The 24,912-nt window shown below is 33.7% G+C and overlaps 1 protein-coding gene across 1 annotated transcript; it reads left to right on the forward strand.

Annotated features, from left to right (window-relative positions):
- The first annotated feature begins 255 nt into the window (after window positions 1-255).
- On the forward strand, window positions 256-23,557 carry LOC106871566 (inter alpha-trypsin inhibitor, heavy chain 4). The gene is made up of 14 exons (XM_089352005.1): window positions 256-672; window positions 2,637-2,794; window positions 5,621-5,731; window positions 5,827-6,077; window positions 8,105-8,268; window positions 8,607-8,895; window positions 9,582-10,270; window positions 10,891-10,963; window positions 13,907-13,927; window positions 14,756-14,770; window positions 17,431-17,520; window positions 18,819-18,923; window positions 21,454-21,738; window positions 23,308-23,557. The coding sequence occupies exons 1-14, from the start codon at window positions 595-597 to the stop codon at window positions 23,439-23,441; spliced, it is 2,463 nt and encodes an 820-aa protein (XP_089208131.1). The 5' UTR covers window positions 256-594; the 3' UTR covers window positions 23,442-23,557.
- Window positions 23,558-24,912: the final 1,355 nt, after the last annotated feature.

A 24,912-nucleotide genomic window follows, 5' to 3' on the forward strand; every position in this document is an offset into this window, starting at 1 on the left:
TTGCCCATGATATATATATATATGAGTGTATATATATATATATATATATATATATATATATATATATATATATATATATATATATATATATATATATATATATATATATATGCATATGTATGTATATGTATGTATTTGTGTGCGTGTATTAATATTAACGTTAACATTTTCATTTAGTATATTTTCTAAAACGTAATTGGAAACTGTTTCTACAAGCCAATTTGTTCAGTCATAATGTTTACGTTTGGGAAATCTATCCGTAAAACATTTTACCCAATAACTGTCGTTTAAATAAATGCCTGTATTTCAGAATGTAAATTTGAAAGATCCTGCTTAAGTTCAGTCACCACTCGATATCAAATCACTCAGATTTAATGAAAGAATCATAACAAGAATGTTGTATATAAGTATTATGTATGTATACAAGTGCGCTCGTATGTAATATACATATTACATAATATTTTCTTTAAATATTTGACTAGTAACTACGCTGTTGGTTCTTGTGATATTTATTTAATGTTTGGAACATTTCAAAGTATTATTTGAAGCAAGAATAAGCAGAAGACAAAATAAATTGGAAGAATCGCCAACAAAATGGCACCATGGTTATTGTTTGTAATGTTGGGTGCTGTGTTTTACATGGGGAGAACAGCCAATGGAGAACTTAGACAAGTAAGTCAGTATTAAAATTTTAAAGAAATCTTTCTGTTATTAATTTTACAGTAATTTCTGAAGAGAGAGACTATCTATTTAATATCATAGTTCCTATCATTTTACAATACACATTTTTCGATAATTAGTGGAGATTGGAGACCATGTAGTTAGAAGTAGCAGGAATCAAATTCGTTCATTGAAACTATAGTAATATTCTGTTGTTATATACCATACCGAATTTTAAATTTAGCTTGCAATTAAATGATCAACTGATATACCATATTAGATTATGAACCCGTTACTAATCAGTCTAGGAAATAAGAGCTTTATTTTCTCGACAACTGTACTTCGTAGCAATACTTAACTATTTCTTTCATTCATGGATAGTTATGCAAAGTATGCAGTTTCAAGGTTAGTTTGGATAAAAAAGAGTTATTGAATCTTTAGATGTTCTTATTTCGAACCTAATATCATTTGCAATTCCTCCCGTTTTGTTTTGATTATTTCGGAAAAAATATTCCAAGTTCAACATTTACAGAAGATCGAATTAAATTTCATTATAAGTCTGATTCTTTTATTCTTCTGTTTGAAGCTTGATTATTTTATTCTCCTGTCTGAAATTTAAAGCAATTTCTTAACTAAATCCTACTCTGATCACAAATAAATCGTACTTTATCTCCTGTCTTTCTCATATTCATTTAACACAGTATTACCTCGGTTTACGAACGCCTCTGAATAAATCGTGCTTTGTATCTCTCTCTAACAAAAGAGGAGGTGTATTTCCACGCAGGAAAAAAATATAGGAGAATTTGTTGTTGAAGCTGCACCTAAATTTGAAAAACCTTTTAATTGTTTTTAAATAAATCTATTTACATACCTACCAAACTAGTTTCAACAATATTTTTTGTTTATCAAGGGTAAAAATTTAAAATTGTGAAGTAGAAAAACATGCTTAAAAGATTCAATGTTTACAAGATTCAATATCAAATATGATTCAAAAGGTCATAACATTCAATAGCATAAAAGATTTGGATCATTTTGTTTAAATGTACAACATTCAATAGTTTTAGAAGTGATCGATAACAAATGTGGATCCTCAATGGTTCGGTCATACTGAGTCAAGAGTCACTAATATCAAATATGATTTAAATGTTCACAACATTCAATAATATAAAAAAATTGTGGGCTATCTTGTTTAAATGTACAAAATTCAATAGTGTTAGAAGTGATCGATAAGTGGTCAAGTTTGTCGTTCTGCCTGGTTTACCTCTGTGTAGGGAACGGTCATCAACCGTTCCAGTTGGTTGATTCTCTTAAAGGGTCATTTTGTTGTATTTACTGAAGTTCTGTTTTGATCACATTTCTTATCGATCACTTCTAACACTATTGAATTTTGTACATTTAAACAAGATGACTTACATTTTTTATATTATTGAATGTTGTGAACATTTAAATCGTATTTGATACCAGTGACTCTTGACTCAGTATGACCGAACCTTTGAGAGTCCACATTTCTTATCGATCACTTTTAAAACTATTGAATTTTGTGCATTTAAACAAAAGGATCCACATTTTTTATATTATTGAATGTTATGAACATTTGAATCATATTTTATATGATTAAATCTTGTAAACATTGAATCTTTTAAACATGTTTTTCTACTTCACAATTTAACTTTTTTTACCATTGATAAACAAAAAAAAATTGTTGAAACTAGTTTGGGGTGTATGTAAATAGATTTATTTAAAAGCAATTAAAAGTTTTTCAAATTTAGGTGCATATTCAACAACAAATTCTCCTGTGTGTGTGTGTGTGTGTGTGTGTGTGTGTGTGTGTGTGTGTGTGCGTGTGCGCGTATCTGTGTATACATACATACATACATATATACATGTTCTTATATATATACATAATTGTTACATAAATGTTAACATTAAATTTATTGCTATATTAAAGAGATTTACGATGTTTCTTTTTTTTTCAGAAAGCAAGCCTGGAATCCGTTCATGTAATCAGTGACATTGAATACCGATTTGCAACCACTCGAGTTTCCATGAAATATTATAACCCGTACAATTCTTCAGTCAGCGCAGACTTCCACATAATGATGCCGCGTAATTCATTTATATCGAATTTTTCTATGTAAGTATTGTTCTTTTTTCACAACATATACTTCTAGTTTATTTTACTGTTGTTTTTATCCTTGAAAGGTGGACCATGCGGTGTATGAGGTTTTAGTTTTCTCTTCGATTATATTATTAATGTTCAGTTGATGATCCCAACATATAATAATTGAAAGTTAACTATTTACCAAAGTTAACTATTTTGTAAACCTAGAATTGTATTTTTAACATTCTTATGAGAACTGTGATGAAAAAGAATTGTATATACATTTTAAAAATCTTCCGATCGGAAAGCACTTTATAGTCTTGGATCTTGTTCAAAACGGGGGCACCAGTATTTTCTTAACGAAACACTTTGAAACTTGGGACACTGGTAGAATGTGTCATATAAAACATCTTTTTCTCTTAGTCTTCTTAACAAAAAAACGTACATCGCAACTTATTTCATGTTAAAGTTGTCGTATTTCTGTAATTTCAACCAATGACTGACGTCCATTCAGCCGAATAACAGTAAGTGCTGACTACGTAAACAAACGATTGTCAAACGATTTTGGCGGTGATAAAATTATTATTTCCTTGTCAAAAAATGGCTGAAGCATATTGGCAGTAGCTAAAAACCTTTCTATTATAGGCACAAGGCATGGTTTTTGAGGGAAGGAGCAAGTCAATTAAGGTTAGGGTTAGGGTTAGGTAAAACGAACACACGTGTGTTGCCTCTGCAAAATGTCAGAAGTAATGGAGATTAAATACGCTTTACACCGCTTACGAGTAACTGTAAACAGCTGAATACTTGTCAGTGATTGGTTGAAATTATCCAAATAAGACAATTTTTTACATGAAATAAATCCGAATACAAAATTTTTTTTCTGTTCTATAACACAAAATAGATAAGTATACGAAGTTTGAAAGTCTTTCGGTACCAAAAACACTACACAAAACATTAATGAAAACTGGTGCCCCCGTTTTGAACAAGATCCAAAATAGATAAGTATACGAAGTTTGAAAGTCTTTCGGTACCAAAAACACTACATAAAACATTAATGAAAACTGGTGCCCCCGTTTTGAACAAGATCCATAGTCTTCCGTGATCTCTTTTCTTTTACTAGTGAATATCAATACTGGGAAGATTCGTAAGTTTCATGCTCAGTTGGAAGTTCTGAAGGTGAACAGCAGAGGAAAACCAGATGACATGAAAGTACCAGAAGGAAGTTGTTCTGCAAAGGAAAATGTAATCAAAATACTTCAGAGACAAATCTGGTGTTTTCGATCTTGCTAGGAATGAAAATAAATCACTATTAGAGACGTTGGCCGCACAGTAAAAATGACAACTTGTTTCATTACTTTCCATTTCTGAATTTAACTTCTGTGTGAATAGTTTGGGGAAACATGGACTGTAACAAGTAGATTTACAGTAAATATTCTACATGAAAATGTTCAGTGGATATGTGAAACACTAGCAATGGGAGGGAAAATAGAAGAACGACAGCAAAGAACACGGTATACGGTTTCGGTGGGTTTACGTAAAAAGTCGTCGTAAATTGATCGGACTCAGCCTGCTTTATGGCGATTATTCTTGATTGAAGACCTACTTTATCTCTGATCCACCTGAAACTGCTAAGCGAATGACTAAAGCATTCATCTCTGCATATCCTTTTATATTCTCACGCACAACCAAATCCCATAAAAATCAAAGCACTCCAGTAGCTGGTGTACAACTGTGTTGAAGTGCATCTTATAATATATCGAAATCATCATCCACTGGAAAGTGTTTGTCCAACATTACATCGTCTGTAACTGTAAAAAAGTAAAAAGGACATAATGTGCAAATTACAAGTTTCCGTGCCCCCCAGATTTCAACAGAACATTATAAACACCATTATATTTGCTGCCTTTTTAACTTTTAAATCTTTGCTTCTTACACACAAATATGCTTCAAATCATTTGTGAATTCGGATTACCAGTTTTAAATACTTCTGTAAACGCAATCTCACAAGGGTTTCTGAGAAAGCTTCTACTTTCACCAAACTCTTATGCAGAAGAAATATGTAAAAGTGCCATAAACACGTTTGATGCCTTGTTCAGTGTGCTATGGACTGGAAAAGTTTTAAAATCACTGCTCTAGAATAGACCACAGGTATAGCAATCTTAATGAACTTGCCAATTACTTACATACAAATATCTCAAGTAATGAAAGACCATGTAAACAATCACATCATTCACAGAGAAAAATGTATCAGATATTTGCTCTCCTATGTGATCCGCTATTGGTCTATCGCATTCGAGAAACCTGTTGAAAGCAATATTGTTATACTTGCCTTTAGGAAAGCTTTTGAATTGCATGGCATCAAAGCCTTCTGGTCATTTTGCGTGTATTTGAGGTTCATTCCTCTCTAGCATCATGGTTATGAAGATCATTGAATGATACGCTAAGTATGAAAATTCATTATGAATCCAAATATTTCATTCTGTTCTTTCACGACCAACTAAACCCCACCATCCAACCCATAACAAACCACATTTCTGCACAAATATTCTATCTGAATATCCAATACATCAAGCTCATGATGTCTCGAAAAGTTCTCAAAGGTCAGAAACTGTCTTTTTTTATATGAATAACTCATAAAAGATATAACCTTTAAAATTAAAATGTCTATCGAAATACATTAAAAAATAATTAGTTACACTTTACTCATTAGTTTTGGCACCATGTAAGTTTATTTGATTATTACATGGAGACACTGAAAGTATAATGAAAAGAGTTACAAATATTTTTAAAATTCTAAAATAATTTTAGTGATTTTTTTCAAAGTTGTTTATATTCATTTAATTTTGTTGTCGATTGTAGGGAAATTGATGGAAACGTGACTGTAGGAGAAGTAAAAGAAAAATCAGTTGCTAAAAATATTTACGAACATGCCGTTGAAACAAGGCAAAGTGCTGGATATATTGAAGTCAAGTAATGTGTTATTTTCCTCATATTTCGTATTTCTTGCTCTTACTATTCGAATTAAAATATCTTCAAAATAATCTGCCTATTCTGTCATTTTCCAGACATCGCTTCACAAATGTCTTTGATATATCTGTTAACGTTGAACCCCAAAAGAATATAGTTTACAATCTAACATACCAAGAACTTCTGACACGACAAGACTATAAATATAGGCACGTCATTCATTTGTCAAATGGTGGAATTATTGATGACTTTTTAGTTGAGGTTTTTATTACGGAACCCCACGACATTATTGATTTGTCTGTACCTGAAATTAAAGGTGATATATTAATGAATATCACCGATGACACAGGTAGGTAACTAATTTATGCTTGGTTTACTCTATATTTTTATACAAGTTATTATCGTCGTAAATTTCATTAAACCAGTACCTTTATATATTCAACTGTGAGAATAGAGAATATAGAAATGTCACACCCGATGATAAAAGTACTGTTTCTGTAGCAAATATTAAGCTATTTTGATTCTGGGCTAAAAAACAAAACTTGGACTATAAAAAACAAAAATATCAAATAAACAAATAAACAAACGAACAGAGATTTTGTAAGAGATTTCAACAAAAGTAGATATTAGGGAAATATATAAAAACACAATGTAACGTTCACTAGTTTTACATTAAGCATTATACTCGTAAAAACTGGTTACAAAGAAACTTCAACTAGGAATAGAAGGCCGCAAATTGAAGGAAAAGATATTGGACATATTGTCGAAGGTTTAGAATGGATAATAATTCAACTACTTTGCGAAAGGTAACATAAAAGTGTGTGATATAAGGATGAGAAGCTATATCAAAGATGAGGTCACTTTTTCTCGTCGTTATCTACCATAGGCGATACCTTCGAGCCGCAGCTATCAGTAAGTGATCTACAAATTGATTTTCATTCTCGTTTATAGAAAGCATTTCTCGTATATAGAAAGCATTTCACATAGAATGATAACAATGCACTTAAGGATGGTACGAATACCATTTGGCTTACCCTTAACTAATATTCTTTTCTACTCTAAGCACAAGGCCCGAAATTTTTGGGAGGGGCCAGTCGATTAGATCGACCTCAGTAAGCAACTGGTACTTAATTTATCGACCCCGAAAGGATGAAAGGCAAAGTCAACTTTGGCGGAATTTGAACTCAGAACGTAAAGACAGACGAAATACTGCTAAGCATTTCGACCGGCGTGCTAACGATTGTACCAACTCACCGCTTTACCTTTAACTAATATTGAAACGTCTCTGGTATAACATTTTGTCTTTTCCGTAACATTATATCGTCTTACGATCAACAATATAATGCCCAAGTATTCAATCTTGTAATTCTCTTGTAATTCTTCAATGAGAATTACACTGGGCTGTAGTAAACATTTCACTGTCCTTCCGGAAACAAACAGGATATTTTCTCACAGATCAAGTGTTATACTATTCTACAGCAGTTAACATCAGATGGCTCCTTCCATGACCATACGCTATTCTAAAGTAAATATTACACTGCCTTTTGCTAAAGCACGTTCTAGTTACACATTCTCTTTTTACCCATTCTCAATGTATCGTTACAGAGGCCGCCATTTATTAAGATTTCCCGCTGTAAACAATAATAGTTTTTCACAGTAAATTTCAGAATCAACTGTTTACATCCCCATAGTAGGTATGATAATGTCTCGTTATATACATTAGTAGTCAAGGAGGAATGAAAGTAAATTTGAGAAGGCATAAGTTACTCTACGTTTAACTGGTGTCTCAAGCGGAAGTGGTTATGTATCTAAGGTGTCTTAGCCCTGGTACACCTAGACCACCGAAGAGGTGCTGGTTACAATGAAAACACAAAATGGTAGATCAGAGAGATTCCCAGAATCATATGCTTGGAAGTGGCCCGGCTCCTTTGAGTTTCAACAGTTATGGGCCAAAACATTTACATAAAGTCGTGGGAGTTTCTTCTTTGAAGACCTGTTATTCAGCTCTCCCTAGCATTTCTTACTAGACTGTCCCACTATAGATATCATGCAGTACACACTTTGCACTATCTAACCCTCAAATGTTATGTAGTCCCTCATTAAATACTGTACTGTCTTACAGTAATAAAATGCTGCCTACGGTATAGTTAATGTGAAGATGCCCTGCGCTGACATAACATTACTCACCCAGGGTAAACTTCTGCCGTTGTTCGCTTTACATTATTACACAGTAAATATGACATTGTTCTGTAGTCAACATTAGATAGTCCATGAAGCCGTTTAAATTATATCTCATGATGCTTGGTGATATTGAAATAATAGATATTTATTCGATTCTGTTATCGATATATATTAAAATGTTTGTTTTCCAAACAGAGCTAGATTCTGCTTCAATTGTGTACACCAGCAGCAGAGAGGTTCACATCAAATACAACCCAAGTCGTAAACAACAAGAAGAAATTTCAGACAAAGATGGTGTTGCAGGCTTATTCAGAGTGGAATATAATGTGGATCGTCAAAATAATTCAAATTTAATATATGTAAGATAATTATTTTTATGTTAAATTCTCATCATGGTAGTTGCAATGGATTTTCATGCTATACTTCTATGTTATGAATGTATCACAATCACTTCTTGAAAACAACATATTCTGGAAAAAATAATTACTTTATCATATGTATGTGTGTGTGTATGTATGTATGTATGTATGTATGTACTTATACATATACGTATACGCTATATAGTTTGAGTCTGAACATTACAATTTATATTTGTAATATACCATACCAAATATTAGATGGAATACTTTTCTGTGAATTATTAAGTTAAACCATCATTAATGTTTTATTCCTCCACCCTCCACTATCAAATTCCCAGGCAGTTGATGGCTACTTTGTGCACTTCTTCACTCCTGATTCCTTACCAAGTCTTCCAAAACACGTTGTATTTATGCTTGATGTCAGCGGATCAATGTATTGTTGTAAAATTGGACCCCTGAAAGAAGCTATGGAAAATATCCTTGATCAACTCGATCCAGAGCTTGATGCATTTCTCATTGGAAAATTCAGCAGTGATGTCTCATGGATGATGGACAAATTTTTACTAGCAAACAGTACTAACAAAGAATTAGGCAAAAATTACATTAAGGCACTCCAAGCCGATGGATGTAAGTTAAACATTTATTTCTTATATTTATGTACAATTTAATTTGTCATCAGTCTCAAACTGTTTCTGCATGTTATATTTCATTACAATTTATTATTATAACATTTATTATTATAACATTTATTATTATGAAGTTTAATGCAGCGAGCTGGCAGATTCGTTAGCACGCCGGGCGAAATGTTTAGCGATATTTCGTCTGTCTTTACGTTCTGAGTTCAAATTCCGCCGAGGTCGACTTTGCCTTTCATCCTTTCGGGGTCGATGAATTAAGTACCAGTTACGCACTGGGGGCGATCTAATCGCCTGACTCCTCCCCACAAATTTCAGGCCTTGTGCGTATAGTAGAAAGGATTATTATTATTATAACGTTTAAGGCGGTGAGCTGGCAGAATTGTTAGCGGACTGGATGCAATGCTTATCGGTATTTCACCCGTTGCTACGTTCTGAGTTCAAATTCCACCGAGGTTGACTATCATTATAAAATTTATTTTATTAAAGCTTTTATAGATGTTTTTGATCTAGTTTGGATTCTTTGCCATCAAATTCGATTGCAAAGAATTCAAATTTGATGGCAAAGAATCCAAACTAGATCGAAAACATCTATACTAATGTCCCTAATTCCTTGTGTTACAGGCATTCTGTTATATTTTTTCTCTGTGTGTATATGTAATTTTACTCTTGTTTCAGTTACAAATATTAACTCTGCTCTCCTTCAAAGTATAGAGAAACATAAACCTGCTCTAACCTCTACGAAGAAAAGTATCATCGTATTTCTCACTGACGGAGATCCAACAGTAGGAGTCACTGACGTCGAACTTATCAAGAAAAATGTGAGAGAAGCTAACGAACAGATTTCATTATTCGCCATTTGTTTCGGAGATGATTGTGACAGTAAATTTCTTCGTGAGATTGCCACGGAAAACGGGGGCTTCAACAAGAAGATTTACGTAGACTCTGATAGTAGTCTCCAAATTGAAAATCTCTATAAAGAAATATCTAACATTTTATTAAAGGATATTACATTTGTTTACTTAGATGGTGCTGTTAATACTAGTACTTCAAAATTTAGCAGCTACTTCAAAGGATCAGAATTAGTTGTTTCCGGTGTTTTGACGCAAGAATACCTATCGACCATAAAAGTAAATTTAACAATGACAAATTTCTGGGGTCGTGATAGTGAAATATTAAAACTAGAATTATATGGAGATGACTTTACCATATATGATGACGGTTTTTCGCAAAATTCCAGATTGACTAGTATTCAGTCACTTTCTGAAATTACCGAAAAAACCTATGCTTACATCACCTTGCAGCAACTTCTCAAGGAAGACAGAACAGAAGAAGTGCGACATGATATTCTTAATTTGGCTCTAAAGGTGAGTAAAAATGATGTTATAATTAATTATTTACCTATATTTAAAAAAGAAAGATATTTTATATTAATTAGTTTATATTAGTTATCAACATCACTCGATGTCAGATTCATACATATCATTCAAATCAGCCTATATGTATCTTAGTTGTTATTATTTAACGATTCCAAGGCGGTGAGCTGGCAGAATTGTGAGCATGCTGGACGAAATGCTTAGCTGTGTTCGTCCATCTTTACGTTCTGAGTTGAAATGACGCCGAGGTCGACTTTGCTTTTCATCCTTTCGGGATCGATAAATTAAGTACCAGTTGCGTACTGGGTCGATCTAATCGACTGACCCCCTCCTTTAAAATTTCAGGCCTTGTACCTATAGTAGAAAGGATTATCTAAAGAGAAACAAAAGACAAAGTTGAACAATCTATTACATTTATTCTAGCACTCTACGATTTTAGCTATTCTCACAGCTCTTGAAGCTGGTAGTTGCTACCTGAAATGTACAAGCGGTGAAAACGTAGAAATATAATGTCGATGGTGGAGCGTTTGAATTATATCTATTACTTTCATGTATGGTTTCATTTTAATATTTCTGTTTCACTAAATGCCTAATATTCTTCTTTGTCACAGTATAATTTCGTAACTCCATTAACATCAATGGTTGTCGCCAACTCAAAAGTTAAAGAACATTTTTTTGAAGAAGGTAATTTTTTTCATTCATACCATTTTAACCTATTTTCATAAATTTCTTGTTGAAATGAATTAGCTATGATCGTTTATCTCACAAAAACCTAAAAGTACGAGGGACTGCTGAAAAGTTCCTGGATTTTAAGGGTGTCGCGAAAGGCCTAGTTGGAGGCCCAACTTCCCGAGTTCTTTTACAGGGCTTAGAAAAACTGAAGGATTGCTGCAATAAGTGTGTGAATCTGAAAGGGGAACATGTTGAATAAAATCATAATTAACTGATTCTCTTTTGCCCAAAGCCAGGAACTTTTAAGTACCCCCTCGTATATTCATTCTACTTTGTGTCATATCATATCCCCTATTGCCATAAGGTATAAAATGTGCAGATCTGCATAATAATTTGGAAAATTAGGCACTAAAATAAAGTTCCTTCCATGGCGGATATACATTTTCACCTGGACGGGACACCGGTTAGTCATTATTGCCAGCTGAGTGGACTTGAGCAACATGAAATGAAATGTTTTGCTCAAGAACACAATGCGTCACCCGGACCAGGAACCGAAACCACTATCCTACGATCATGAGTCCAACGCCCTAACCACTAAGCCATACGCCTCCACGAAGTGTGGCACTACTACTGTAGGTTTCGTTTCATCGTCTTTTCATCCAAACCAAGTAAACAAATGAAACCATTAATATATTCATGTTGGGATATTATAACATTATGATGAATAAAAAAAATTACGGATAAAATGTAGAGAAACTCTTTTGATAAACGATAACGATGAGACTTTTTTCTATTTGTTATTGCGTCTGTTAATTCATAAAGTAAGAGTGAACTTTTATATGATATAGCTGAGGGATTACTCTTTTACTTGTTTCAGTCATTTGACTGCGGCCATGCTGGAGCACCACTTTTAGTCGAGCAAGAGCAAATCGACCCCAGGACTTATTTTTTGTAAGCCTAGTACTTATTCTATCGGTGTCTTTTACCGAACCGCTAAGTTACGGGGATGTAAACACACCAGCATTGGTTGTCAAGCGATGTTGGAGGGACAAACGCAGACACACAAACACACACACACACACACACACACACGCACACACACACACACACACACACACACACACACACACACACACACACACACACACACACACACATATATATATATATATATATATATATATATATATATATATATATGTATACATATATACGACGGGCTTCTTTCAGTTTCCGTCTACCAAATCCACTCACAAGGCTTTGGTCGGCCCGAAGCTATAGTAGAAGACACTTGCCCAAGATACCACGCAGTGGGACTAAACCCGGAACCATGTGGTTGGTAAGCAAACTATTTACCATACAGCCACTCCTGCGCCTATTACCCAATACTCTGCTTTAAAACTTTTAAAATTAGTCATAAATGTATAAAATATCACAAAATTCTCCCATTCTAACATTCTTTTCTACTCTAGGTACAAGGCCTGAAATTTTGGGGGAGGGGGCCAGTCGAATAGATCAACCCCAGTACGCAACCGGTACTTAATTCATCGACTCCGAAAGGATGTAAGGCAAAGTCAACCTCGGCGGAATTTGAACTCAGAACGTGAAGACAGACGAAATACCGTTAAGCATTTCGCCCGGTGTGCTGACATGTCTTATTTCTTTATTGCCCACAAGGGGCTAAATAAACATAGAGGGGACAAACAAGGACAGACAAAGGGATTTAAGTGGATTACATCGACCCCAGTGCGTAACTGGTACTTAATTTATCGACCCCGAAAGAATAAAAGGCAAAGTCGACCTCAGCGGAATTTGAACTCGGTGTTGTGCTCACGTTTCTGCTAGCTCGCCGCCTCAGAAATGTTTCTAATATTGCGAGAAAAGATCTTGTAATAGTTTTTACAAGATCTCATAAAATTATTTGCTTTTTAAGTAACTCCTGAAGTTTCTTATTTCTTTACTGTTCACAAGGGGCTACACACAGAGGGGATAAACAAGGACAGACAAACGGATTAAGTCGATTACATCGACTCCAGTGCGTAACTGGTACTTTATTTATCGACCCCGAAAGGATGAAAGGTAAAGTCGACCTCGGCAGAATTTGAACTCAGAACATAACGGCAGACGAAAAACCGCTAAGCATTTCGCCCGGCGTGCTAACGTTTCTGCCAGCTCCCCGCCTAAACTCCTGAAGTTTCTGCGTGAGGCAAAGCATCTCTGATGTTTATTTCACATTTTCTGCTTACTTCTCTTATTCTCGCAACTTAATGTTTTCCGACAAATATATTATTACAACCCATATCGGAGCTATTGCTCAGCCTTAGTATTTTCATTTATATTCTTTGCACTATAAAAAGTCTAACCGAAGTATTTTCCTATCTCGCTTCTTAATGACAATACATAACTACTCCGTCCACATCTCAACGCTCTATCTCAGTAAACCTGTCTTCATCACATCAACTATTAACTGCAAAAAACTCTGACTAACGGTCGAGAGAGAGAGAGATAGGCAACTTATTAAAACAGTTCTTTATTCTTCCCATATTTTTTTCTTTTTATGTTCATTGTTCTTCTTCAATCAAACTTTTCTGAGGTGAGAAAGTATTATAATTGATGGTAAGATACAATTAAATTGTACGTGCTATGCAATATAGCAATGACTAATTTCATAATTTATTGTGACAATACATACTATTACATTAATTGTACTTTAGACTGATCCAGCAAACATTTTCATCTAATTACTATCTTAGTCTGTATTATACTGTATACCCCAAATAAGGAAAACCTGTATTTATGTAATTGTTTTAAAATTTATATAAGTTTTTCCATTAAAACTTATACCTCTGCTGGCACAGTTTTCACTATATTACTATGATTTCATACTATAAATTTTATTTTCAGTTTAAACATTATTATTTCAATTGTCAACAATGTATTTCTCTTCCATTGTAGAAACAAAACAAATTCCACGACGTAAGTATATTCACATTTGACTTGTTTAAAACAGCAATACTCTGAACCCATGCTTTCATAATCCATGAAATAAACAACTTATTTTGTTTTTAATTCTGTAGCTTTGATTTTTTATTCCGAACATTAATAGTAATGTTAATATGATTGAGCACAAAACCATTTATTATATAGAAGTGATACAGAATATCGAAGTGACTCCAGTATATTACTGGTACTTATTTTATCGATCCTATGAAAATATAACGTGATACATCCAAAATAAACTCGGCTGAGACCCAGAACTATTTCACTCATGGTTTATAGTCCCACAAATCGGCATTGTGCGAATACAGAAGCAGAACATAGACGAGCTAACTATTCTTTCGTATGCTTTGCATAATGCAGAATGCTAGCGGCTCAAATTGGGCCATATCTGTAGAGTTTATTCCCAACAAGCACTCTCGGTAAAGGACTTTAAGAAATTGTTCATAATCCTTGAAAGTCCCTTAAAAGAGATGATAGAGTTAACACCGTCGTCGAAACTCTGAAATTTTCCCGTGTCAACTACGCTCTCTAGTAACCCTCTAAGAATACACGGACTGACATTTATTTCCCTAGGTTACTGCTCCCCACTTTTGGTGATTTTGTTCTTCTTTAATATTTAATTAATTGTTATTGTTTCATTGTTCACGTGTGTTTCTACGTAACTCCCCATAATCTAAAATTGTAAGCCGAACTTATAAAAACAGTTTAAATCCAGTGAATATTCTTTAGATTTACGTTAACGTAAATATCTATATATTTGATTGATATTTACGTCTTCATAATACTTTTTTTTTATTATTTCAGATCATGTGCGATTTAGTAAGTAGATAATTACTTCATATCAAATTTACATTTATAATTTTGCATTTAATAAATGTCTTATTTATAAATATATATGTAAAATAAGAATCCTTTCACTCTAAAGACACTTCTATCTAGAGTTCATGGAATGGAAATAAAGTTCGGTGTGTTTCAGAAGAAAATAAGTCGACCATTCTTGACAAAATATCTTCAATGGTTCAAGTGTTATCGTGAGAATAAAAGCAAATGTCTTTAAAAGTAAAAAGAAAAAATGCAAACTTTTATATGTGTTTATTGGCAGTAAGTAAATATTATTCTTTGTAGAATAAAGGCTAGAGAATGTATTTAGAACCACAGGTTTGCGCAGATGGAGATATTGAGTTCCCCAAGCTGTTACCACTGCAGATATTTTCTTTAAATCAAAATACATTACATTCATTTGAATTTATCAATATCTTGGACCTCTGGTCCTTGCTCATGACGAACCAGAGATTAATAGAGGGTTGAAACAGGATATGTATTTATTCGGATTTGAGTTGGCCGGTTGACAACAATAGTAATGGAACGTAAATGCGCCAAACGAAAGTTGTACTCCTGTTATTCGCTGGCCGTTGTGTATTGATAGGAAGATTTTCCTATAAAGTCATTTGCCTCTCCCAAAGCCATTAGGTGTTCTAACTGTTTTTTTTCTTTTTTTTTTAATTGGAAAAACCCCCGAAAAAAGGACCTTTGATAATTGTTCTGCTTCTGTTTCAAGGTTTATTACTTCGCCACGTTCTTGTTGGTAACCTGTGAAATCCAGTTATTTAGTCATCATTCAAATTAGATAGTATACTGTTCATTTGTTTTTTTTTTCTTTTAAGAAGACGAATTAAGAATCGTGTTTTTAAAACTAAGTTAAAGAAAAAATAAAATAATCTTTATATCGTTAACGGCTTCTTCAACAGATACACCATTTTTAAATGTTTCATTTGTAACTGTCAATAATAATAATAACAACAACATCGAAAAATACCATAGGAATGAGAACCCAGGTTCGAAATTTCCCCAAGACACCTGAAGAAGGCTGGAGGGTATATCAGCCGAAACGTTGTGTTAACAACAAACAAGATGAGGACAAATATCCGTCGAATGTAAATAATGTAAATGTTCTTATATTTAATACTCTCAAAACTATATGAAAAATCTATTATTTTTAGACATACGTTAACATATATAGTTTTATATTTGATATTTCCATAACAATATAAAATTTTCATTGCTTTTTCAGAACCTGCCAAGTAGACACCCTCTTCATACCATTTATTTTATGTATATGATAAATTAAAACAAGGCAATCTAGAGAGACACACTCGTATCTAGATTGCATTGAATTAAAATCTAGTTTCTTTTGTTAAGTTGAAAGACAGCTGCCCATTTTACTCGAATAAGTTTTCAATGGTTCTTTGGAAAGAATGAAAATTAAATTAAAAATGTTTTTATTGAGATGAAAAGATTTTTGATTACGAGTAAAAATACATAATTGTATAAATGTATGCATACAAATACGTTTATACGTGTATATATATATATATATATATATATATATATATATATACACACACACACACACACACACACACACACACACATATATATATATATATATATATATATATAGTCTGTCATACCGGCCATGATGAAATACCACAAGGTATAGAAAATACGTATTCGCCTTTATATATTTAATCCTTTATATTGAACACTAAATATTTCATCTATTCAATAAGACATATTCCATATATTCAATAAGACATTCAATACTTTATTTCATTGTACCATCCATTTTTATTTTATATTATATATTGTATATTATATTATATATTGTATATTCCATATTCTATATCCCACATTGGTTTTGCAGGAATATAAATAAAACATAAAAAACAGACAGTGTTGGAACTCTTTTAAACAAAATAATATATTGCTCTATACACAATCATACAAAAACCCCCCTTTTTTGTATTTATTTTTACTCGCATATATATATATATATATATATATATATATATATATATGCACAAATTAAGAGGTTAATACCAAGCTCCTGTTTAATGGTTATTTTTCTTTATTTCTCTTAATATTTACAAACAAATAGTTAACAGAGAAGACCTGCTCTATCCAATTTAAGTTACGCTTTGGCCACATGGAGAGGATGGATAAGGAGCAGATGGTAAGAAGGGTGATGAAGGCTGAAGTGGTAGGCAACAGAACTAGAGGCAAGCTTCGGTTTGTGTGAATGGATGGAGTGAGGAAAGCTTTGGTAATTAGAGATATTGGAGTGAGAGAGGCAAGAGAGTTTATAAATAACAGGAAAGCTTGGAGAGTGTTTGTGGACAGATGAGTGAATTTTGATGTTGTTCAAAGGGTACAGAACCAGTATGGTGCAGCGGGCAGCATATGCAGTCGGGCCCCGCTACTGATATTGGGGGTTGCGTTCTTTGCCTTGACCCGAGCATAGAACTGGGCTCACCCCTTTGTATTTGAGAAATGAATGGAATGCCTGGGATGTGTCTTGCTGTGGCTACCCCCTCCTAAAAAAATGGGGAATAGGCCTGGGTATATGATATGATATATTTTAGATTTCAGATATATTTTTACAATTTTTTAATATAATTTGAATTTAAATATTATATTAGCCACAACACCACCAATGACTGTTCCCCGGTCAACCAGAACTTCACAAAGAACCCCACGAAAACCACTGCCAATTCTTTCACATATTCCTGGTAAGAAAACACGTTACATTTATTTACACGTTTTTAAAATGATACCTTTTTGCTTTTAAATATGCCTAATTCTTTATCGAGATACTCCAACCAATATATTGACACATTTGTAATGTATAAATATTGTAAAGAGTTAAATATTAAAAATGAGTCAGCAACTTTCGTTTCTTAGATTTAAGATGTAAAATTTAAAATTATTCTTCACACCCTTTCGTCATTAATACCAATATATTAAAGAATTTTGTATGTGATTTGTATTGAATGGTGGTAATGCTGCGCGCTACCATCGACACTATTTTCTTCAAGAATATTTTATCTGTTCACACATTCGACACCCATTAGACAGTTTAGGCTCTTTTTAAGCAACTGTCCAATGTTAAGCTCTTAATAAATCTTTTGGGATGGTTTATAACTGTTGCCGTTTTCCCCAAGATTAATATGCGTATATCTTATGTTAATATTAACGTTTTTGTTTCATACTAAAGCTCCATATCGAAATAAGATATATAGGTATATGGCACAACCAAGATGATCAATTATTTGTTTATAATAAATTATCATAATTTATTTCTAAATATGTTAATGTGTTATAATCAAGGTATTTAGTTATTTAGAAGCTGAATATTCCACTAATTAGTTCACTTAAGTTACTATGTTTTTTTAATCATTAAAAAAACTCTTCTATGGAAATTTACGGTTGATTAACCTATTATGAAACGAACAGAGAAAACTTTGTATCTTTTCAATATCATTATAGAATAAGGCAGCGAGCTGGCAGATTTGTTAACATGTCGGACAATAATGCTTAGCGATATTTCGTCCGTCTTTACGTTCTGAGTTAAGATCCCTCTGAGGTCGACTTTGCTTTTCCTTCTTTCGAGATCGATAAAATAAGTACCAGTTGAACACTGGGGTCGATATAATCGACTTACTTCCTCCCAGAAATCCCTGGCCTTGTGCCAACATTTGAAACCAATATTATTACAGGATATAAATTCCATAATATATTTGTTTCGTAGCTTTCTGTCCGAGTAACAGAAAAGGACTGATTTTTTTCGTTTACAAACTTATTAATAGTTCAAATATGCTTAGGGTATGTACACATTACTGCTTTGCGTTTCTATTAAGTCTTTTCTTTTAGTATTTCATTCACAAATATGCGTACCACCATATGTGTATGAGTGTGACTGTCATTTACTTAGTGAAAATACATAAACATATTTACATTCACACATTTTATTAATAGAAAACTGCTACGTTTGGAAATTATTTCTATTTGTTTTACTTTGTATTTCTAGCCATTTTACTAAAGCCATTAAACTGTAAGGCAGAACTGTGTTTCACTGATAGTATTCAATGCAGAAACCAAACTGATATTGTGCTTTTGGCTGACAGAGCAGCAAGTAAGTGATTCAATATTGCATTATATCTATCGAAATATAACTTGCCATTGATATGTTTTCAAGAACAGAATGAAATATTGCATGCGTTTTCCGAAAGTTTTGCACAGGATTTGATGTTCTATTTGCACTTTATTGTTGAAGAGAGTGACTTCAAAGTTTTTTAGTATTGGTTTCAAATTTTTGGCACAAGGCCAGCAATTTCGAGGACCTCAGTGCTCAATTGGTATTTATTTCACCAACCCCGAAAGGACGAAAGGCAAAGATAACCTCGGTGGAATTTGAACTCAGAAGGTAAAGAGACAAAATGCTGCTAAGCATTCTGCCCGGTGTGCTAACGATTCTGCCCGGCGTGCTGACGATTCTGCCCGGCGTGCTAACGATTCTGCCCGGCGTGCTAACGATTCTGCCCGGCGTGCTAACGATTCTGCCCGGCGTGCTGACGATTCTGCCCGGCGTGCTAACGATTCTGCCCGGCGTGCTAACGATTCTGCCAGCTCGCCACCTTCAAAATTTTACAATATTAAGAACTACGTCGTACTCACCTTTAATACTTCATGTGCAATTTAATGGATATTTATATATGTAATACTATTTATCCAGTATTAATCTATGCAGTGTCATTCAGTTTCACTATTTTTCTTTGATAGCAACTTTGACTCCGCCATTTTCCGAAGAAAACTGAACAAGCAGAAAATGTCTCTTTTCATTTTCTCTTTCTTTTTTTTTTTATTTCAGAGGTGGGAAGAAAGTTAAACTATTTTTGCAGTTTCTCTTTTAGATCCGAATATAATTATTATTATCAATGTTTTAAATTATGTTAGCATATAAATTATGATTAGGTACAGAACTGGCTTTGTGGTAAGAAGTTCCCTTCTTAACCACATGGTTCGGGGTTCAGTTCCACTGCGTGGCATCTCTTACGGAGTTAGCAACGTGGAGGTCATTGATGTGCATGAGAAGTATGGGAGCATGTCCGACATTTGAAACATGCTAAAGTCTGTTGTATCACGTGATTTCAGCGTAAATTGTACATCCTCAGCAACAGGTACGCCAGCATCGAATACCAGATCAAAAATCCGTCAAACAGATATAGATTAACACTGATACAACAGTTCCATCCGCTGGTGCTGACGAAATGTCGTCAACCGATATAATCTGTGCTTCTTAGTACCCAACGCCTATAAGAAATGATTTTTCAAGACGATTACTGCAGTCTACAAGGTTTTTGACAACACATCCAAGTTACGTTGGATATGCAAATTAATATTTGTTACAAAAACTGTTTCCGTTGCTAATAGCTAATTTATACACAGCTCTCCAGTTTTGTGTGACGTCACTGACTGTTTAGTCAGTCTTAAACTATATCGATTTGACACATTTTCAATGTAGCATTCGATGCTTGAGCAGCTGTTGCTGAGGAAGCATAATTTACGCTGAAATCACGTGATGCTACAGTTATAACGAAATTTTTGTTAACCGATACAATCTGATTTTAAGCGTCCAACGTCTATATGAGTGCTGAAAAGTTCCTGGGTAAAAGAAAATGCAGGAGGATCAGTCAATTATGCTTTTATTCAACCTATCTTCCTCTCAAATTCACATACTTATTACAGCAGTCCTTCAGTTTTTCTGAAATCTGTAAAAGAACTCGGAAAGTTGGGCCTCCAAGCAGGCCTTTCGCAATACCCCTAAAGCCATGAACTTTTCAGTAATATATATATATATATATATATATATATATATATATATAATCTGGTAATTAATCATATATTAATTAATATTAATATATTAATTAATAAATTAATATATGATTAATTACCATATTTTATAATAATGTATTACCCATTACCAATCTCTCATACTGAATATATACGACGCAGTAAATATTTTCTGCAGATATATTCCTGGAATTAGCGCGCCAAAACGAAGACTTTTGAATTTTGCCATTAAGCTGTAATTAGCAGAACCATATACACGCGCACCCATGGCGGTGGGCAACTCTGTATACGATTCTGATGATTGCGGTTACATTACAAATCAGGCTGAAGAGGAATGGACAATCGGTAAGATTGTTAAATCCGAAACCGGTACCTGTTTAAGAATGCTTTTTTATGTGATTTTAAATGTCTTGCCCGCTCACGTTTTGGTATGCTGCTATATTTCATGTTGAGAACAATTTAGGTCTTAATAGACACAAGATGTGATCTATTTCTAGCACATTAATTGTCCACGTTAGTGGTCAACGTTATTTTTTAAAAATATATATATATACACCATGATTGACTGCTAACTCCATAAGTTTTTTTTTTTATTCTCCCTCTGTTTATTTCATCGTGTTCCTTTCTGCTGAAGAGCGTAGGCTCGAAACGTAAAACACTTTCTCACCTTCCCGAGTGTCAAACTAATAAACCTGCTTGTTATTTATACACCTGTCTTCGTCCTTTATTTTTCTGCAGATTTCAACTGTACATATTAACTTATGTATGTTATTTTAATATAATATTATGTGTATATTCTCTTTATTTTACAGAAATATATATTTATGGCCAAGTGAGAAAGGTATCAGACACTAATTGTTTAGAAAATCTTGATAGAGTGTTTGTAAATATCAAAGATAGAGTATCTGAATTTACTCCTGAATTTTTTAGAATAAGAGGAAAAATTTATGAAGGCAACATTTGGGAAAAAGTTCATCTCAAACTGGGAACATTCGTCCGGTTATTAATATCGTTTCAGAAAACTGAAAACTTTGAAAAAGTTATTTTCTTGCATTTTAAAATATACAAGAGCTTTATTGAACCCAAAGGAATTCTAAGTAAGTAATATTTCTTTTCTTTTCCTTCTTTTTTTTTTTAGTTTACAATTAATGAAAATTCTTTAATTGTATTAGAAGAGTTTTAATTAGCATATAAACTGGAGGGCGATGAATGTATCAATTAATAATGACGAAAGAAATTAAAGACATGTGCTAAAAGTTTTAAAAGAGGTGTACCGTATCCACTGGAGGCACAATGGCCCAGTGGTTAGGGCAGCGGACTCGCGATCATAGGATCGCGGTTTCGATTCCCAGACCGGGCGTTGTGAGTGTTTATTGAGCGAAAACACCTAAAGCTCCACGAGGCTCCGGCAGGGGATGGTGGCGAACCCTGCAGTACTCTTTCACCACAACTTGCTCTCACTCTTACTTCCTGTTTCCGTTGTGCCTGTAATTCAAAGGGCCAGCCTTGTCACACTGTGTCACGCTGAATATCCCCGAGAACTACGTTAAAGGTACATGTGTCTGTGGAGTGCTCAGCCACTTGCACGTTAATTTCACGAGCAGGTTGTTCCGTTGATCGGATCAACTAGAACCCTCGACGTCGTAAGCGACGGAGTGCCAACCACCACTACCGTATCCACTCTATATTAATGCAATAATTTTAAGTATTCAATTAATTTAATTCTTATTAAAATTGGTTTCAAATTTTAGCGTTGACCTCAGTTTTCAGTTGGTAATGAACGCAAGGATAAAAGGTAAAGTCAACCCCAGCGGCATTCGAAATTAAAACAAATCGAAAGAAATGCCGCAAAGTATATTTTTCCGGTGCGGTTATGAATTCGCCACCTCACCGCCTTAATTTCAATTGAAATATTAGCTTCATATTTTGGAACAGGGCCGGCAATTTCAGAGGACGGGCTAAGTCGATTACATCGATCTCAATGCTCAACTGGTATTGATTTTATCGACCCCGAGAGGATGAAAGGCAAAGTCGACCTCGGTGGAATTTGAACTCAGAACGTAAAGACGGATGAAATGCCGCTAACGATTCTACCAGCTCGCCGCCTTAATTTCAACAGACATATTAGACATCAGTTGTATAGAGCAACACACAACCATTTTTTAGTGACCTTTGGGATAGTCACTTATTGACCATTTACGTCTTCTGTTATGGTTGCAATGAACTTCCTGTAGGAATTTTTTTGCAGAACAAATTCTACCTGAAAATTGATAAGCTTCACATCAAAAGGTATAAAATGTCATAAAACAAGTTAATTTTGAAACATAAAGACATGTTTTCTAGCCATTTTTACAAAATATTTTTTAGTGAGTGAATAAAACTGTTTCACATTTTAAAACGAAAAAACTAAATTTGATACACATACAAGACGCGTGGAAAACAGTCAAAAGAGAATTAAAAATTCTTTTTTGGTATTTTTTCAGGTTGACTCTTTATCTATAACTACAATTATATGAAAATTTACATAAATATCTATAATATTTTCTACGTTAATTTAATCTTCAAAAGTATATTAAAGGGATGTATGATAGTTAAAATAAATTGATTCCAAGATTCGCTATCTAATGAAGATATATTATTAATTTGTTAATACGTTGCTATTTCAGGTGATTATGTAAAAGACTTACACTGTACTAGACATTCACTGAACCAGATAGTTTTGTCTAATAAAGTAACTGCTTTTCATAAAGTCAAGTACAAAACCACCACTGGACGTTGGAAAAGATGTTTTAAAATGTGAGAGACAAGAACGAGTTTGTATCTTGATTTAATGTAAAATAATCTACCACATTAGGATTGCTATGATGTAGAAATATATTAATTTGATAAAATAAACCGATAATATATATATATATATAATGTTCGTTTTGTGTTCAGTTATAATGAAAAAAGTTTTACATCAATCTGATGGGTTGCCTTATACTTTTCTAGAGTACAAATTTATTAATCGTTAACAAGAATATTAGTGTCAGTGGCTTCGAAGTTTCGGCCAGCTAAGCCCTCGTGCGACTGCTGCTCAAAACTTCAAAGTTACTGTTAACAATATTCTTGTTTAACCCATTACCTACCAGTGATCTCATATGAGATCACTTAAAAATTACAAATTTCGTAATTATCTGTCAATATTTACACATATCTAACCCTTTTGCTATATCTACTAGGTATATTTCTCTGATATTCAAATGAGGTTTGCTAATTTTTCATCCAATATCTCGCTTATTTCTATTTAATGTTATTTTGAAATGTTATTTTGATCATTCCAGCGTGTTTCTACGGCTGTTTTATGCTAGAAATCAAAGTTTCAGAAAAAAATTCCAGTTAATAGAATTATGGGAGGTAATGGGTTAAGAATAAGATTTATATATGTATATATATATTGGGTCGAGTCATAAATAATTTCCGCTTTTTGGAGATGAATTGTAACGATGCATTTCGAACTTCTGTGGTTTTAATTGAAATGGAAGCTACCGTTTTTAAACGAGCCTCGTCAGTCATTCATATTTAAACAGTGAAAGCGTGCACGTCATAGTTTAATATCAAGTTTCACTCAGCTAAAATGGATGAACTGAAAGTGCATATTTGACATGCGATATTGTGGGCGTTGAAGAATGGGGGAGACAAAGATACCACCAAACCTCCACACTGTGATAGAAAGTGTCCGTTCTACTATACCAGTGTGGAAGATATCACCCACGTACGTCATCAAAGGCTGTCCCGAAGTGTCTACGAGATACTACCTGCTCCCGAGGCATGATATAGTTGCAAAGACTATTTACTATGTTATTTGCCGGAAGGATTGCTCTGTTGTATACATCAAAGGCATCTCAGAATCAGCATGCATTCATACCTTAGATATGTAGATAGATAGATAAATAGAAACAGCTAAGAAAATATGCAGTGTTTCTGGCCAAAATGTTGTTACTGAACGGCAAGTGCGAAATTGGTTTTCAAAGTTTCGTTCCGGAGCTTTGTCATTGAGAGACAACTCAGACAATGATGCTCATCAGACTTCGATTAAGAAACTTTAAGAGAATTAGTGGAATTCAGTCCTTGTAAAAATACTCTGGAATTAGCAATTTACCTCAACACATCTCAATCCACCATCTGTCGTCACTTGGAAAAGATAGGAAAAGTCAGCAGGCTGGGGGTATAGGTTCCCCATTCTCTTAGTGAGAAGAATAGGGGCAAGTCTTCTTCCATTGTGACAAGTC

This window comes from Octopus bimaculoides, chromosome 5 (assembly GCF_046866305.1).
Source record: "Octopus bimaculoides isolate indiv1 chromosome 5, ASM4686630v1, whole genome shotgun sequence".
NCBI lineage: Eukaryota > Metazoa > Mollusca > Cephalopoda > Octopoda > Octopodidae > Octopus > Octopus bimaculoides.

Excerpts from the sequence above, each read along its gene's own strand:
- LOC106871566 (XM_089352005.1), top strand. The coding sequence starts at position 595 with ATGGCACCATGGTTATTGTTTGTAATGTTGGGTGCTGTGTTTTACATG. Across the intron at positions 5,732-5,826 it reads GCTGGATATATTGAAGTCAA|ACATCGCTTCACAAATGTCT; the intron begins GTAATGTGTTAT and ends GTCATTTTCCAG. Across the intron at positions 17,521-18,818 it reads AATTCTTTCACATATTCCTG|CCATTTTACTAAAGCCATTA; the intron begins GTAAGAAAACAC and ends TTGTATTTCTAG.